Raw genomic sequence first — 18,930 nt, forward strand, 5'->3', positions numbered from 1 at the left:
CCTTTAATTGTTGAGTGGTATTCCACGGTAGAAATGCACCAATTTGTTTAACCATTCACTCATTGAAGGCTATGTAAGTTATTTCCAATTTGGGGCTATTGCAAATAAATCTGCTATATTTTCACCCATGCTATAGATTCTCTTTTCAACTGTTTCACGGAGTAAATGTTTTTAATTTTGACAACATCCAATTTATTTTTTTATTTTGGGAGTCAAGTCTAAGATCTCTTTGCTTAGTCTGAGATTCTAAAGGTTGTCTCCTATATTTTTTCTAAAATTTATTTTACTGGTCATTTGTTTCATTGATTTTCTTTATTGTTTTTCTATTTACAATTTTATTGATTTCTGCTCTTATCTTTATCCTTTCCTTTCTTTTCCTTGATTTGATTTATTTTGTTCTTCTCTTTCTACTTTCTTGAGGTGGGGACTTTGATTATTGATTCAAGATTTTTTCCTCTCTTCTTATATTTGTGTTTAGTGCTATAAATTTCCCTGTCAACACTGCTTTAGCTGTGTTCCCCAAACTTTGATGTTTTATTTCCATTCAGTTCCATTATTTTAAAATTTTTCCTTGAGACTTCTTTGGCCCATCCATGAATTATTTAAAGGTGTGTTCTTTAGTTTCCAACTGTTTGAAAACTTTCCCATTATCTTTCTGTTATTGATATCCAGTTTTATTTCATTATGGACAGAGAACATATTCTGTATGATTTCACTTCTTTTAAAATTGTTGAAGTTTATTTGATGGCCCAGGTATGGTCTATCTTAGTATCTGTCTTATAGGACATGAAAAAGAAAGTATATTCTAACCACTGAGCCAAACCTGCAAGGCAAGTCTGCCATTCTGTTTTCTTTTTTATTCTTTCTGTTTTGCATTTCCATTCTCACCTTTCTGCCTTCCATCAAGTTACTTTTACTACTTCTTAGTATTCTATTTTTATTTATTTATAGTGTTATTGAGTATACTTCTTTGTATAGCTTTGTTAGCAATGCACTAAGTGTTACATTGTACTTTTAAAAAATTTTATTAAATTTATTGGGGTGACACTAATGCACTATACATTTACAATCTATTGATGTCAAAATTTTACCAACTCATGTATAAAATATTCATCTCCCTTTACTTTCTTTTCTTTCTCCAATTTATATGATTGTCTTAAATATTTTCTTTACGTATACATAGAACTGCATCAGACAGTGTCATGGATTTTACTTCAATTTAGAAAACTTAAGAGGAGGAAAAAAAGCCTATCATATTTACCTATATTTTTTATTACTGTGTTCTTTCTTCCTTCCTGATTACCCAAGATTCTTTTCACCATTTCATTTCTGTTTAGAACTTCCTAAAACCATTCTTTTAGGGTAGATCTGCTGTCAAAAAATTGGCTTGGTTTTCCTTCACCTGAGAATTTATTGATTTCCCCCTCATTCCTAAAGGATACTTTTGTTGGATATAGAATCCTAGGTTGATAGTTCTTTCAGCATTTGAAAAACATTGTGCTACTTCCACCTGCTCTCCATGGTTTCTGATGAGCAATCCACTGTCATTGCACTTGTTTTTTTTTTTTTTTTTTTCAGCTGTAGGCAAGATAATTCTTCCCACTAGCGGCATTCAACATTCTGTCCTTAGATTTCAAAAATATAGTTATGATGTGTCTTGGCATCAATTGATTTGGGTTTACACTGTTTGGTTTTTACTGGGTGCTCCAAACTGTAGATTTAAGTCTCTTGCTAAATTTTTGGAAGTTTTCAGACATTATTTCTTTTTTTTTTTTTTTTTATCCTCACCCGAGGACATTTTTCCATTTTTTGTTCAGGTAGAGTGGGAGGGAGAGAGAGAGAGAAACATCGACATGAAGGGACACATCGAGTGGCTGCCACCCGCACGACCAACCAGGGCCGGGGACAAACTGCAACCGAGGTACGCGCCCTTAGCGGGAACCGAACCCGGGTCTCTCAGGACCGCAGGCCGACGCTCTAACCGCTGAGCCAAACCGGCCAGGGCCTCAGACATTATTTCTTAAACTACTTCCCAGTCCTGCCTTCTTTCTCCTCCTTTTCCAGGACTCTAATGTCACAAGTGTTGATCTTTTGCTGTAGACCCAAGAGGTCCTTAAGACTCTGCTTATTGTTTTAAACTGTATTTTCTCTTTGTTCACATTGGGTAATTTCTATTGTATCTTTCAATTCATCTCACTGTTGAGCCCCCATCTGCTGAACTTTTTTTCTGGTTATTGTATTTTTCAGTTCAAAATTCTATTTATTTTTCTTTATAGTTTATATTTCTTTGCTAAGAGTTCATATTTTTTTCTGAGATTTTCTATTTTTTATTTATTTATGTCAAGTATGTTTATAATTGCTTGTTAATTTAAAATCTTTGTCAAGTTATTCTAACATCTCTGTCATTAGGGCAGGCCCCTGTTAGTTATAATTTTTTCATTCAGTTTGAGGTCTTCAAGGTTCTTGGTATAAAAAGTGATTTCAAAATTTTTTAATTTTAACTTGGACATTTTATGTGCATGAGAAACAGATCTCAATGGTTTTAAATGATGAAAAACAAGGGCTGTGTTATTATAATGTAATATAGTCCATACTGAGCGTAAGAAAATAGCAAGAGTATGTTTTTGACAGTGGGAATATAGGCAATTTTTTTTCTCTTTTTACATTTTAAAATTTTTCAAATAACATTTTTATCTACTTTTTCTTTTTCTAGAGTGGTTGTTATTTTGTAACAAGGAAATACATAAAAGTAATTTAAATTGGCCCTAGCCAGTTTGGCTCAGCAGTTAGAACATCGGCCCACGTACCAGAGAGTCCCGGGTTTAGTTCCTGCTAAAGGCACGTGCCTCGGTTGCAGTTTGTCCCTGGCCCCAGTTGGGGTCGTGTGGGTGGCAACCAGTTGATGTGTCTCTCTCACATAGATGTTTCTCTCTCTCTCTCTTCCTCCCTCTCTCCCTCCTGCTCTATCTAAAGATAAATGCAAAAATGTCCTCGGGTGAGGATAAAAAAAAAAAAGTAATTTAAATTAGATAAAAGACAAATTTTATAATTAGAATGTTTATAATTTGAAGTGCTATGATATTTTTATTGACAAATACATGAAATATGCAAATATTGATACCATTTTCTTGAACCTAAGAAGTATTTTTGGCGCATACTCTTTAGTTGCCAAGAATATGAAACAACAAAGTGTTACACTGCCACTGGATCGTGGCTCACCATCTTGAGCTAGGTCTGCTCCAGCTCCTACAAAATGCACCTCCCTGGGGGTGGTGGACCCTGCTGAGGTCCTGGAAGACATCTGTGTGGCAGATAACTTCCCCTTTACCTGCAGTTTGCTAAAGAGATCAGGCTGCATGACCAACAACGATGAGCATTGTGTCTGCTAATTTTCCCTCCCTCACCTTTCTCTTTGCATAACACACACAGGCATCATTATTAATAATAATATGGTCAGGCTCATCGGAGAATACCCAGAATATGTGCACATTGCCTTTATTGCACAAGAGACCTTTCATTTGCATTTTATAGATGAGACTTGAAGAAAGTCATCCTCTTTCTACTCTGGCCTAAACCCAGAAGTCTGAGGCATACAATTTTAGTGAATGTATCTGCACATGGTCGCTGGCTGGCCTGAAGAAGATCAATAAAAACCCACTGGGCGTGCGAGCTGGCCGACTTGCAGCCAGAGCCAGCCCAGAGAGAACTGACAGGTGGCAGGCCTGTGTCTTGTCTCTCAACCTCCTCTGACACAAAGAGGTGGGTTTTGATGTCTTTGATGATTGACGTTCCATAGACTAAAGCTAAGGGTCTCTAGATATTTTTAAAAGGTTAATATTTTCTTTGAGATTTTGCCTATTGCCTCTAGCGTACTACTTACAGAATTTTCTTCCACTTTACTAACCTAGAAATGTGTAATACAACACACTCTGCAGAAATAAAAATCTTCTTATTGGTCCTATTAAAAAAGACAGCAAATCCCTGGTTTTATAGATAAACCCTTTCTTTTCCTTCTTCTACAGCCCCTCAGACCCATGTTCAGTGTGTGGGATAATGACTTAGACTTCTGAATAATAAGTTCCAAAGGACCAAAAGGAGTAAGGCTAGTGCTTAGCAGTTACTGCAATGGAAAAACTTTGGGAAATGGTCTTTTTTAAATTTATTTTAAAGGAAGCAAATATGTTTAGATTTCAAACGCTCCCAAAAAGAGAACAGACTACCTTATTAAGATCTTTTACATTTCCCAATTCAGAATTGAAATAGTGAGACATTATGACAAATGTACAAATTAGTATAAATGGTCTCTCTACCCTTACTTGGTAGTTTTATTAAGGTTTTTTAAAATAAAAGGAACCAAAAATAAATAAATACCCTGCAAAGAAAGAACTTTTATTGAAATTGTCTAGTGTAGCCTTCAAACTATTTGATTCCTTTGTACTCTATGAAATGTTTACATGGAGTCAAAATTACTTTCAAGATTTTCAAATGTCAACACTTAAACACAGTTCTATGCACTTATTGGAAACTAGGTCTTGGTATGAAAGATTCCAGAAGATGGCTGTAGACTCGGAGGGCTCTGAAGGAAAGTTAATAACAGTCTTTCCAAGTTACTACAAATGATCCCTGCAAAGCATTCCAGACACCAGCAGGAAGCAGCTAGCTGCCTGAACTCAGCTCAGACAGCCAGGCCCTGTCTGCTTTTATCTCATCTTGCCAACATTTTACAAACATTTTTGTTGCAATGAAATTGATTGCCAGCACACTAAGCAATTCAAATTGCATTAGCAGGCCCTTCTTTTAATGCCATTAACCAGGATGAATGCAATGCAATCCGGGGAAGGCCTTCATCAAGACCTCAGGAGTTGGTGCTGTGCGGCTAGCTCAGACTTAATGATCAGTGTCCCGTAGTGTGTGAATCTAGTTAGCACTGAGAGCAGCTTCTCAGCTTCTAAAACACAAGCTTTTGCCCTGATCTGGATTCCAAAATTGGAACCGTTTAAAAAACACTCCTGCCCTGGCCAGTGTGGCTTAATCAGTTGAGTGTCGTCCCATGTACCAAAGGGTCACCAGTTCCATTCCAGATCAGGGCACATGTCAGGGTTTCCAGCTTGACCCCTGGTAGGGGGCATGCAGGGGTCAGGCAGTCGATGTTTCTTTCTCACGTCAATGTTTCTCTCTCTCTCCCTCTCCTTACCCTCTCTCTAAGAATAAATAAATAAATACATATTTTTTAAAATACTCTATTAAAAAAACACTCTTATTTCCTGATACTTACAAAATGTGTTGATCTGCAGAAAAAAAGAGGACCTCTATTAGGATAATTAACTAACCTATCAATCAACAAGCATCTTTTCCCTGGGACCTATTGTGTGGGTCCCAGGATGAAGTGAGGACCTAATTCTGTAATCTGTGAAAAAAGTGCTGGTACCCATGGTGTCAGTGGATCCCAGAAATCCTTTGAAATTCTTTTCCAACCCCTTTCCACAGAGCCCCACTCACCCAGATATAACAGCCACTGTCATGGTAATCCGGGGGCGGGGCTGGAGCAGGCCAGCCCAGAAAGAGGCTAAGGAGGGAGAGCTGGGTTTAGGGCTGTGGGAACCGAAGCCTCGGTTCCCTGAGGCGCGAAGCAATCTGACTCCCTCCTATCCAGGCTGCGCATGCGCTTGCCACGTGGGTGGTCACATAACTGTGACTTGGGAAAGCAAGGCCTGGCACCAACGCATGGTTTTTCGGTTGTGGAGTCAAAGGGGTTGGGGGTGGGGGCGAGGGGAACAGAGGAAACCTCAACAGACAGGCAGGCGTGTTTTCTGTCTCCCCCACCAGCTGGAGCTTCAGAGACAAGCCAGGTTGTCCTGGTCTTGCGGCCCAGCTGGCTCGGGCTGACCTGGAATGCTGCTGACCGGCGTGTTTCTCTCTTTCCGCCTCAGGACAGCTTTCCTGCCCGCTTCGGAGGAGTCCATTTCGTCAACCAGCCCTGGTACATCCATGCCCTGTACACGCTCATCAAGCCGTTCCTCAAAGACAAGACCAGGAAGCGGGTAAGGAAGAGAGCCGCCCGACGCCGGGACGGTGGGGTGTGGGGGGCGCAGTCCGGGCGCCTCTCCTCTCAGTCTCTCCTCCTCTTCTCATTTTTCTCTGCAGTTTTTCTGCTTTTCTGTAGTCCCTGAGCGTTTGAGCCTCAGCTGGAGTTTGCAAATGGCCTAGATTCAATCAATAATTTAGTACGACTGGGTTATTTTCAGAGTCCCAGTGACAAACCAAAGGGAGCTTTGAAGGCATGCAAATACCAGATGCCCATTTTACTGCAAATGTTTGTGGGAGGTGTGGGATCAAGCAGCTTCCTGTTCGCGGGATATTTTAATAGTCAGCATTTTGTCTCGCAAATGTACTATCTCAATGAAGAATGTTTATAGTTTGTCCCAACCCCCACCTAAGACTCTAGGATCTTAGCTACCAAATCACCTTTGAGGTTGGGCAAATACTCTCCATTGGGAATAACAGTGAAGGCTTTCAAAATCTTGAGTGCATCAGCTGATGACATTTGGGGAGCTGACCTTTTTTATTTTTATTTTTTTTAATTAATTAATTAATTTTTGTTACAGATATTTCTCCTTTTCCCCCCACTGATTCTCCCCTCCTCCTCCCTCCCTGCCCTGTCCCCAACTTTGTTGTCCATGTCCATTGTTCATGCATACCTGCATATAAGTTCTGTGGTTTATCTTTCCCCCACCATTCTCTCTTCTGGGGATTGTTAGTCTGTACCCTACTTTCACGTCTCTGGCACTACACCATTCCTCAGACTGTTATGTTCATTATATTCCACAAATAAGTGAGATCATATGATACTTGTCTTTCTCTGTTTGGCTTGTTTCACTTAGGATAATACCTTCCAGGTCCCTCCATGCTGTCTCAAAGGATAAGAGATTTTTCTTTCTTACAGCTGCATAGTACTCCATTGTGTATATGTACCACCGCTTTTTTATCCATTCATCCACTGATGGACATTTGGGCTGTTTCCAGATCTTAAGGGGAGCTGGCCCTCTTTATGGCATTCTGATTATGGACATTCATAGCCACTGGATCTCAATGTCCTCATTTGTAAAATGGGGAAACTAACACCCACATCACAGAGCTGCTGGGGTAATTTAATGAGAGCACGTGAAAGCAGGTTGCAGAATGCTACACATGTAGAGACTCACGGACTTCTATTTTTCTTTACCATTCAACTCCCTTTTCTTTCAAACTTTCTGATTTCAACTACCTTTTGTTGTCAGGAACACCACCTCACAAGAGAACCTGGCCAGGGTCATTCTTAGAGCATTGTCCACGTGCCCCTGTACCCACAGACCCCATGTAAGGAAACAGCTCTGAGTATTGTGGGAAGAATGATGATGTGAAGAGCACACACACACACACACACTCACTCACTCTCTTCAGGGTTTCTAACTTCTAGACCTCAAATGCTTCCAGATCCTTAGGAAACACTGCAATAGGGTATAGGAGGGAGGGGCCATGCTCCTGTTCCTAAACAAATGTGAAATTGGGAATCAGAACTCACCAGCCTCTGGAGGCAGAGACATTCTGGGACATTGCCATCTGTCTGGGACTTAGGACAGAAACGTGCCCTAGACTGTTCCCAATATAGCTTCGGGCTTCCCAGTGGCTTCACCTGCTCAGGAAGGAGCCAGCAGGAATTCCTCCTACCAAGCAATCAGCACTTGGTGCTGTACCCTGGAAGGGAGTTTCTGGAGCTCTGGGTGCAGAACAGAATCAGACAGGTGGTACATGCAGCCTCCTACCTGTTGAGCTTCTCCGTCCCACGAAACCCCTAGGAGAGGGCTGGTTTCCACAGGCTCCTTGTCCTTTAAGAACTGGAGGTGTTGGGAGGGTGGGTACAAATGTTTGCTTTTAACACTGGGCTGGCGTTTAGTTCCAGCTTTTTTACACTTCAAATACTGAAGTTCCTCTTGTGAGATGTTTTGCAAAAAACAGAACATGTAAATTTCTTCAAAAGAAATAATTCTTATTAAAATTTGATAATAACTCAATCCAGTGTCAGAAAATGTCCACTGTTTTCTGTAGTGCTGCAGTATTCTTCTGAAGAATTTTAGTATTTAGCGTCTTGTCCCCTTCCTTGTTAAACGATGCCATTAATCTTAAGTCAAAAACAATACAACAGAAGAAAGTAGCAAGTGTTTATTATAGAGTAATATGGCATACTGTAATATGGTATACTGTTAATATAATACATGGTATGTTATGATACTATCTTTATATATTTTAAAAGTCACATGTGTGTTTCATAATGATTAACTGGGGTATGTCTGTGTGCATGTGGATGGTCCTTACTTTGTGCACTGAACCTACAACATGCAGAAGCGTGGAAACTGATGTCATTATGCAGATGTACTCTAAATGCACTCCCAGGAGTCAGTTCCGAAATTGCAGGCAGTGGTAATTATCAACCTGTGGCTCATCCACTTTGCGCGTTTGTCGGAAAATAATTGTGATTTGGGGCTGTTTTCTCCTCTGCTTGAGCATAGCCCTCACTCCAGACATGAATGGAAAATGGCTGCAGTAACATCCCACAGTGAGCTCCCACCTTGTGCCCACACCACCCCAGGAGTCAGGGGCATAGCGGAAGAGTGAGAAAACACCGTCCCTTTCTCTGTAGCTCTTTCTCCCCCTACTGTCCAGCGAGACATGAATGAACAAATCAGAAGAAATAGACGTCAGAAGATAACAAGAGTGGGGGGTGGGGTGGAGGAGCAGAGTGGGCAGGTGCCACCGGGACACATTTAGGACAAAGCTGCCACGTGGTGTAAGCCTGGGAATAATGGGGAGCACTGGGGGATGCAGAGGGCAGAGAATGAGCACGAGAGAGGAGATCAACGTGGAGGTGCAGGTGAAGCACGACAGGGGTCTGGTGGTCGCACCTACTCTCTCCCTCCGCAGGGATAATTAGGAGATCACTGTATCTGTAAATTTGGGCCATGGCCAAATAATTCCCAGTTTATCCATATATTTTATTTTTTTCATGTTACAATATGTAAGTTTATCGTAAACCGACTGCTGCATAATAGTTCATTGTGTGCATATAACATACGAGAGTAGTCAAGTCCTCTAGTAACGAACATAAAGGGTATTTCCCAGTCTTTGCAGCCACAAACAATGCCTCTGTGGACACGGCATCCATTTCCTTTTCGGGGTCAGTGTGAGTTATTCTGGGGCTACATCTAGGAGGGGGACCATGAGAGTTGTAGGATATATGCACACTGAACTTCATTCCTAAGGACGACTAATGCAGCCCCTTTTTCTGAGCAATAAATTAACATTTCATAAAGACGAATCTATAGACACAAAATTGAATGCCTCCTTAAACACCATGATCACCAGCAGCGCATCCAATTTGTCATTGCTCAATGGTGTATTAGAGTCAATACTTGGTCATATGTTTTGGATTTTTAAATTGCTAATTATTTTTTTCCCCCCAGATTTTCTTGCACGGGAACAACTTAAACAGCCTTCACCAGCTAATACACCCTGAATTTTTGCCCTCTGAATTTGGAGGAACCCTTCCTCCTTATGACATGGGAACCTGGGCTCGGACATTGCTGGGTCCCGACTACAGTGACGAGAATGACTATACTCACACTTCCTATAACGCGATGCACGTGAAACACACGTCCTCCAGCCTGGAGCGGGGGTGCTCCCCCAGGCCAATGCAGAGGTAAGGCCTGGCTCCTCGGAGCCGCCGGTCAGAGGGCAACAGGCATTTCTGAGTCGGGCCTATTGTGGGTTAAGTAATTAAAGACCTCTACGGGCACAGAACTTAAAAAAATAAATTGCAATATATTCTCAGTTGATTGAATCCGAATTGGAGGCAAATGGGACTTGGCTGGCCTAGAAATATATCTGTCCCGTTGTATTAAAGACACTATTAAAGGGCAGGACCTCACTCATGTCATGATTACAGTCTTAGTCGCTAAGGAGTCTGTTACTACACAGACTGAGATGTTGGACCTTTGAGACAGTGGATGCAGAAGCAGCCTATGAGGAAGCGTCCCCATCCATGCCCTTGGAACCATTTATTGAGCATGTCCTCGGCTGCAGGCGCTGATCAGGCACTGGGTGTAAGATGTGAAGAGACATCAGGAGAACAGAGGGTGGGCCTGGAGGAAACCTGCCGAGTTAGCCTTCCGGCAATCTACTTATAACGCGGTGACACGGGAGCCGAGCCCTCGGGGATGAAAATCAGCAGCCTGGGCTTGAAAAGGGGGGAGAAGACATTCCAAGCAGAGGGAACACCCAAAGACATGGACGCATTAGACAGATGGGACATTCTATCATGGTAGATAGGTGTGCAGGGGCTGGGGGTCGACAGGGGGCATGTTCTCAATTCCAGATTGTTGCGTCCAAGGGGTGAAGTACATTGCATACTGTGTCATGGAAGAGTTCTTTTTTTTTTTTTTTTTAATTGATATACAAATTATATATGACTGATTTCTCATTGTAAATAGTAAAACCTTATTTTTAAAACTAAATTCCCCTTCAACCACTATCCTTGATCCCAATCTTTTCCCACAGGTAACCTCTGTTATCAGGCTGGGGTAGACCCTTCCGTTTGGTTTTCTATACAGTACAGTGTATTAGTTTGCTACGGCTGCTGTGACAAGTGCCTCAGACCACATGTCTTAAAGAATGAAAATTTAGCCCTGGCCAGTTTGGCTCAGCGGTTAGAGCGTCGGCCTGCGGTCCGGAGACACCCGGGTTCGGTTCCTGCTAAGGGCGCGTGTCTCGGTTGCAGTTTGTCCCCGGCCCTGGTCGGTTGTGCGGGTGGCAGCCACTCGATGTGTTCCTTTCACATCAATGTTTCTCTCTCTCTCTCTGTTTCTCTCTCTCCCTCCCACTCTACCTGAACAAAAAATGGAAAAATGTCCTCGGGTGAGGTTAAAAAAAAAACAAAAAAAAAAGAATGGAAATGTATTCTCTCACAGTTCTGGAGGCTAGAAGTCCAAGAGCAAGGTGCTGGCAGGGCTGGTGTCTTCTGAGGCCTCTCTCCTTGGCTTGTGGATGACCCTGTTCTCCCAATGTCTCCACACGGTCTTCCCCCTTCTCATGTTGGACTAGGGCCCCCCTCACTTGACCTTAATTACCTGTCTAAAGATTCTGCAGCCAAACACAGAGACAGTCTGAGGTCCTGGAGGTTAGGACTTCAACGTACAGATTTTGGGTGGACACACTTTATCTCACACTGTATTGTGATGTAACATCTTTCCGTTAGTGGATTTAGACAAAGCTCATGTTTTCAATGCTGAGTAGCATTCTAGAACATGGATAAATCAGACTAATCATTTCCTTTTGATGAGCATTTAGGGTGGTTTTTGAAAATTTTCTCTATTCCAAACAAGGCTCAATGACATACCTCCTCATTCTCATAGGAAAGTCCCTCCAGGTAGACGTGGAGCCTGAAGCTGCTGGTGCAGAGGGTGTGTGCATTTCTCCACACTGCCTCGGGGTGTGCCAAAGCAGCCATACTGATGGACACTCCTCCAGGCGTGTGTGCGACGCTCCTTCCCCAAACCCCTGAAAAGTACATGAGATGATCTGACTTTAAGTTTAATCATAATCTGGTTGGTGGGACAACTCTATCATTTTGTTTTCATTTGGATTTCCCTATCAGACATAGTTGAGCAGAGCAATGACATACTAAGGTCTGAGTTTTATGAGGATCATGGAATTGGAGATGAAGAGCCCTCAGAAGGCCGACGCAGGGGCTCGGGGGTGCAGAGGAGGGTCAGAACTAATGCTGGAAGGGCTGGTGGAATTCTGCAGATGTTTGGGGAAGGAGGAGTGTCACTGATGGAGGCGCCTGTGGATAACTAGACTTCTGCTGACACCCTGAACCAAGACGGTGTCCCCAGGAGGAGAAGCGCTGTGGTTCCCTCTCTGGTGGGAATGTGACACCTGGGCCTCTGGAAACCCTCTCCGCTGGGACTGGGGGCATCTGGAAACTCACTTATTGGCTGCGAGGTTGGCTTCGTGTCTCACAGTGAAGGGACTGACCTTACTGATATGAGTGAAATTGCTTGGCCTGGGTCCTGACCTCGTCTCAGTCCAGCAGCCGCTCAATAAGGACAGTCATAACTCAGCTCACATGCTGACACTGTTCTGAGCCCTTTACCTGCATTAACTCTTTAAATCTTCACCACAACTGTATGTATTATCATTATTCCCATTAAACATTTTTATTTTTCTTCATTGAATTTTAGAGAGAGAAGAAGGGAGAGGGAGAGAGAGCTAGAAACATCAATGAGAGAGAACATCGACTGTTTGCCCATAGTAGGTACCCTGACAAGGGATCAAACCCATAACCTAGGTGTGTGCCCTGACCGGGAAGAGAAACCACGACCTTTTGATATATGGAATGACGCTCCAACCAACCGACCCACCCAGCCAAGTCTGTCAAACTCTACGTACCTTACCCCCTCCCCAAGAATCCAACTCAATGTCCAACACACAGGAGACATGCTACGCATGTCTTCCATGTATGAATTAATGTTTAATGAAAGATACTACCTCCAAAATCGATCCTTGGTGCATTTGTCCAATTGCTTCAACCAAACTGTCAGCTCCCAGATGGAAAGAGTCGACTTCCCCTGCTTTCCCAAGGCCTTTGTGGATTCTGCTCTATACGAGCCCAGTAGGGGAGATAGGACTTGCCCACAAATAACTATAGGACACTGCAGACTGGGAGAGGTGCTATAAAGGAGGTGGAGGTCCCTCTCGGTGTTCTGAGGAAACATCCACTAATTTCCACAATTAGGAAGACTCTTGGGAGTCCTCACGGAGGAAGGCATGGCTGGGTTTTGGAGGCACAGAGGCACTAGAGGGAAGAGACATTGCATACCCACCTCCTAACTCTACTGAGGCCACCAAGGTGTCCTGCCCACTCCGGCTGCCTCTGCTGCACCATCCTGGAGCCTTTGCTTGGGTATTTCAGGCCGTAGGAGGATGGGCAGTGAGGATCCTGGTGTCAGCAGTGACAAGGAGGGACAAGCTCTGCTGTTGGACTGTGCCAGCCATCAGGTGCCTCACTGACGGAATCTGCAGTGACAGAAAATCACAGGGACAGAACAAGCACTATTCATGGCATCTTTTGACGTTTTGCAATCTACAGGGACATGGGAAAATGGAAAAGAGAACTGGAGGAGACCTTAAAGGCCATCTCTTCCAGTTTCCCTGCTGATGTGCTTGCCTGTTCTGTAGCACAGGTTGTCGGCCTGTCTGACTTCGCATCGTCCGGAGACGGGCACACAGCGTGGGGGCAGCAGCTCCCTGCAGCATGGCTGTAGGAAGTACCTCCGTATCCTGAGCCGACGACCTGGGTCTGTCCTCTGGAACGGCCTTTCTACTTCCATGAGTGGACATCACCTATAGTCCTAACCCCTGTCATAGTCTCCAACAGCCTTTAGGCCCAGTGATTCCTCCCATTATCTTTCCAAGTAAACGTTCACGACTCAGCATCGAAAGCCCGATGACAGTGGAGCCATGACTTCTTCTAGAAGCCCTGACATTTCCACACACAAAAGCACATTTTTCTTCCCTTGGGCAGCAAGAGCTGGTGGAGTTATCACTACACCCAGCTGCGACACAGCCCAGCCGCGCCAGCCACCAGGCCAAATGGAGTCCCTTCGGGAAAAGCAGACCCAGAGTGCCTTTGAAGATGCACAGAGAGGTGTGTAATGTGCAGAATCCAACACAGAGAACAATGACCATGCCCACCCAGGCGTTACCCATTCAACAAATATTTAGCGAGCATCTCCTCCGTGCTGAGATCACAGGCCCCTGTCTGTCATGGAATCAAACGACCAGTGTCAGCAAAGCACCTCAGTGCAAAAAGGGACAGTATCATATGCCACCCATGCAGAAGGGCACAAACATCACATCTTGGTTACAAATCCTTACTCACTTTCTCAGCTGACATGACGTAGTAGTGATTCTGTTTCCTTCGCTATATACAGGTGTTGTCAAAAATAGGTTTACGGTTGAGTATGTGAAATGCAGAGTTTATTCTTGTATTATTATTTTTTAATTTTTGTATTATTTCCCATACGAATAACTGTAGACCTACTTTTGCATAGCCCTGTATTTACATTTAAAGATGTTTGTTTCCAAAATTTTTCTTTCTTGCTCTCTTCTTCTTCTTCTTTTTTTTTTTTTTTTTTTTAGCTACATGGTAACATCATTTATATAGTCAAAACGTTCAATTCTTGCCAGGAAGGTTGTGGTGAGTGTTTGTTGCAGCCTGACCATGGACAGAGTTGGGCTGAGTATATGCAATAATTTCTGCTCTTATTTATTTATTAAACTTATCAGAGGTCCAGAGAACTACTTATAGAGAAAAAGACCTAGAAACCTCAAGCTCATCTCCACTGTCTCGAGTAAAGAATGGCCCCGATTTTCAGATGCTCCCCGTGCACCCTATGTGGTCAGTGATGGGAGGGGCCAGTGCCCTGGGGTCCTCTCCCGCTGTCCATGGTAGGATTTCTTTTGATCCTTTTGACCAAATGCCTTCATCCTTATAGTCTCCGAATACCCCTCTTGGATTTCACACATAAGAAGTGAGAAGTGTCATAAAGACATTGTGAGCCATCTGATTTGGGAGCTGGGGGTGGGGAGAAGATAGAAAAAGCCTGGATTAAGTTCAGGTTTCTGAGCCAGAAAGAAATTTTAGGCCACATTGCTCCCTCTTCGTGGTAAAGTCAGCTTAACCGTTTCAGCCGTCAGTAGAATTGGCCATGACCTTGGTGATCTTTCCGTATGAGCCCTCTTTGTACAGGGCGGATGTAAGCATGTGCTGGATGGCTACTCATTTCCGGCAGAAGCAATACATCACCGTGAAGCACAGCCCCTACGAAAGAATAAGGGGTGATAGTGTGGGAACAGGAGGACCCTTGTCTCCTAAGCAGTCGGGGCAAAAAGGGTCAGTTTTACTGTGTGGCTTGGGAACAGATGTCCCATATAGATGTTACATTCACTAAAATGTCATAATGCACCATTTCATAACCAATGACCCACAGTCCCAGCTGCCCCCTAATTGTCTCGTGACTGGGTTCCAGCGAAAAAGAATGGAACTTTTTAGTTTTGGGGTGTCACTCTGACTCAGGCAGCTAATGCCCGAGAGCCGTTGCTTTAGAAGCAAAGTCCTCTCGGGTAAGTCAGTAATGCCCAGTGTTTCATGCAGGTTATTGGGCAGGAATTTGTTAACATTTCTTAAAGAACAAAGAAAAAGCTCCGTAGCCTCCCCACTGCCTCTGGCTGAGATAGTTTTCTTTTCCGTGGCAGAAAGCAAGGGGCCTCTCCCTCCGCGCGCAGCCGATTCAGCCGTGCGGCTCTAGCGTGAAAGGCAGTCCACACAATGCGTTTGGCCAATGCGAAGATGAATGGTGCTGGAAAATGTTGTGTACATGCTTTCTCTTCCTTTTTAAAGAATGACACGGCACATTCTGAGATCCAGTGTTCTGAGCTCCTGGCAAAGCGGGGGTGGGGCCGAATTAGAGGGACAGGAACAGAGGCGGTGGACCGCCTGGTGCAGATTCAAACTCAAGCAGTTTGCTCACTCAGTGTATGTTCTGAGAAAGACTCCTGTGGGCCCAAGAACCAAGTCAGATGCAAGTACTTGGGAAGGGGGATGTAGTCCAGGCGAGAAAAACAAAGAGCATTTCTTCCTTGCGAGCATATTGCTGTTGGTAAACAGACATTTTGCTGGATTCCAATAAAGCTGGTGCTGTGTGTGCCCACCATCTAGCCAGCAAGGACTGTCTCGTGCAAGCTTTAAGGAGTGTAGCATGCGCTAAAAATCTCTCCGCGGTGTCATTCTGGAAAACAGGGTGCTGCGTGCATTCAGAATTATGGTTTCTTTTAAGATTTAGGCAAACCTTGCTGCGGAGAGCATTTGGGCTTCACGTGTCCAAATTGTGGTGTTTGAGTTTATGTCAAGGCCATACGTGAGTACTGTCGAGCTTCCAGCATCTCCCTGGAAACGCCCGTGTTCCTGTGCTGACGGTGATCAGCCCGGGAGCCCTCTTCGCTTTGCTCTGCTGCTCAGATGGGTCTCTGAGGTGCTATGAACATGTCACCGCATCCTAAGCCCTGCCTGCTTGCTGATGCTTTGTGACTTTGACACCGGGTTACACTTTCTCTTCCTCTCTATTTGTCTTTCTTTCCCAATTTTACTAGATGTGGGTTCTTGGCATTTTCTTCTACTGAGTTCTTTAGTTCTGTGACCTTGGGCAAGTCATTTAACCTTGCCACATCTTGGCTTCCTCGGTTATTAAGTGGATATAACCCCAGGGGGTCACGGTTAGAGTGGAATGACAGAGGGGTGAATAAGGACACCACAATGCGCTCAAGAACAGCTCAACAAATAGTGTTTTCTTCCCCAGCTGGTCCACAAGGATTTCCATTTGGTAGTTTTGATTCCTTTCCCAATAGAAATTTCTTCCGAACAATGAAAATTCCCCACCCCCCAACAAAGAAGCAGGCAGTGATTAGGCTTGGTGGCTTGAAGGGAGATGCCTCGAGTTTCTGGTTAGAAGTAAGGCTTATACTGGCCATTTTCCTTTGCCTTATTTTATGCACAGGGCCAGTGTGGGGCCAGGATCGTGGAGCCCTGCACCCAGAATGTGGCCGGGCCGAGGAGGTACAGGGCACAGAAGGCAAAACCAAGGAGGAGAAATTAGGAGCACAGAGCCCCTTGCCTTTCTTCCTTCTTGTTTGTCAAGCTGACCTCCTCTTCACCACCCTGCCTGGTCTCAGCCTGTCCCTGTATGCCTCGGAGAACAATTACCACTGTATTGATCTTCGATAGTGGTGCTCCTTTCTCTCCATCCATATAATAAAAACTGTTATCCTTGTGGTCTTGCGTGCAATCTTTAAAAATCCTAATGATGCTCTGGCCGGTGTGGCTCAATTGGTTGGGAATCATCCTGTGCACCAAAAGGTTGCTGGTTCCATTCCTGTTCAGGGCCCACGCCCAGGCTGTGAGCTCAATCCCCGGAGAGGGACATGCAGGAGGCAGCCGATCGATGTCTCTCTCTCTCACATTGATGTCTCTCTCTCTCTCTCTCTCTCCCTCTCCCTTCCTTTCTCTCTAAAAATCAATTAAAGCCCTGGCCGGTTTGGCTCAGCGGTTAGAGCGTTGGCCTGTGGTCCAGAGAGACCCGGGTTCGGTTCCCGCTAAGGGCACGTACCTCGGTTGCAGTTTGTCCCCGGCCCTGGTTGGTCGAGCGGGTGGCAGCCACTCGATGTGTTCCTTTCACATCGATGTTTCTCTCTCTCTCTCTCTTCCTCTCCTTCCCTCCCACTCTATCTGAACAAAAAAATGGAAAAATGTCCTTGGGTGAGGATAAAAATAAAAAAAAATCAATTAAAAATACGTTTTTATTGATTTAAAAAAAAGAGAGAGAGATTGGTTTTCATACTCCCTCTCTGTGCCAGGCTTCTTCCTTGCTCTGGGATGCTCTCAGCCTCACTCATGGTCAACTCCTCCTCCCTCAGGTCTGGCTTCCCCATCCACTCCCTTCCCATCCCGCTTTCTCTACTGCTTAATTCTGGTTCCTCCTTAGTAGGGATCACAATTCCATAATTTTATATTTGGCGGTTCTACTTACGTATCAAATCTCCCTTCTATAGATTATATACTGTCTGAGGGCAGGGGCTGTGCTGTTTTATTCAGCAACGTGTATCTGTACCTCACACAGTCCCTAGTATGTAATAGAGGCTGAATGTACATTTTCTGAAGAAGGACGGAAGGGGGGGGGGAGAAAAAAGAGAAGGGAACTAGGAAACAAGGAAGGAAGAAGCTTTATGACAGTAAATGCTGCTGGAACAGGGTGCCTTGTACAGTGATGAGAAAGTTATCTTCAACCATCCGTAATGGAGAAAGACAGTAACATGCTCTTTGTAATTAGTTTCATTAGAATTTGAAATTGTCTTTAGGGCTGTCAACAATGAACTCCTTAATCTTATTGTTTCTTCCAGTTTCTGGACTTTCACGAACAATTAACATTTACAATACTTATGTTTTTAAAAATTTTACTCATTTATTCAATAAATATGCATCGAACCTCCTGGGCACCATGATGCAGTATAGGATAGAGTATTTAAGAGACCAGGATCTGAAATCAGAGTCTCTGGGTTCAGATGAGCTGCGGTGTGATCCGAGGAGCTGTCTCTCTGTGACCTTGTGTCTCTTGCTAACAGGGGCAGTCATAGACCAGCCTTACTATTGTGCTGTGAGCCCTGGCCAGTTTGGCTCAGCGGTTAGAGTGTCGGCCTGCGGTCCGGAGAGACCCGGGTTCGGTTCCCGCTAAGGGCACGTACTTCGGTTGCAGTTTGTCCCCGGTCCCGGTTGGTCGTGTGGGTGGCAGCCACTCGATGTGTCCCTATTGTGCTGTGAGTGCCAACGTTAGCCGCTGGGGCAGGAGTGGGTCCCAGGGCAGACCTGCTCCCTCTCCCCCTATACTAAGAGGACGAACTGGAAACGCATCACGACACACAGCGGTTTCAGGATCGCCATGACGAGTGCTTTGGAAATTCGTGTGCCATCGGGGTGCATTGGGGTCCCCATCTCGTTCGGGAGAGGATGGGCAGGAAGGGCTTCTCAGATGAAGCCACACGTACGCTGAGATATGAAGGATGAGAGAAAGAAATGTCCAGGTAACAGGAGGAGCAGTGGGGGCAAACACCCTGTGTTTGGAAGGGACGGGTCCAGCTCCAGGAACGCGCGTGTCTTCCCAAGAGGCCGGCGAGCAGGGAGCACGGAGAAGACGGCAGGTGGCCGGGGCCTGCCCCGCGGGGCCTCGTGGGTTTTCATAAAGATACCGAATTTTATCTTGTGAGCAAAGCAAACTCACAGGAAAA

General features: G+C 44.5%; 1 protein-coding gene across 1 annotated transcript in view; it reads left to right on the top strand.

Annotated features, from left to right (window-relative positions):
- Positions 1-18,930, top strand: part of CLVS1 (clavesin 1) — a 172,461-nt gene that overhangs the window by 141,942 nt on the left and 11,589 nt on the right. Inside the window, 2 exon segments of the mRNA XM_036264106.1 lie at positions 5,931-6,041; positions 9,498-9,733. Coding sequence (XP_036119999.1) covers positions 5,931-6,041; positions 9,498-9,733 — 347 coding nt within the window.

Source organism: Molossus molossus, unplaced genomic scaffold (assembly GCF_014108415.1).
Source record: "Molossus molossus isolate mMolMol1 unplaced genomic scaffold, mMolMol1.p scaffold_m16_p_16, whole genome shotgun sequence".
NCBI lineage: Eukaryota > Metazoa > Chordata > Mammalia > Chiroptera > Molossidae > Molossus > Molossus molossus.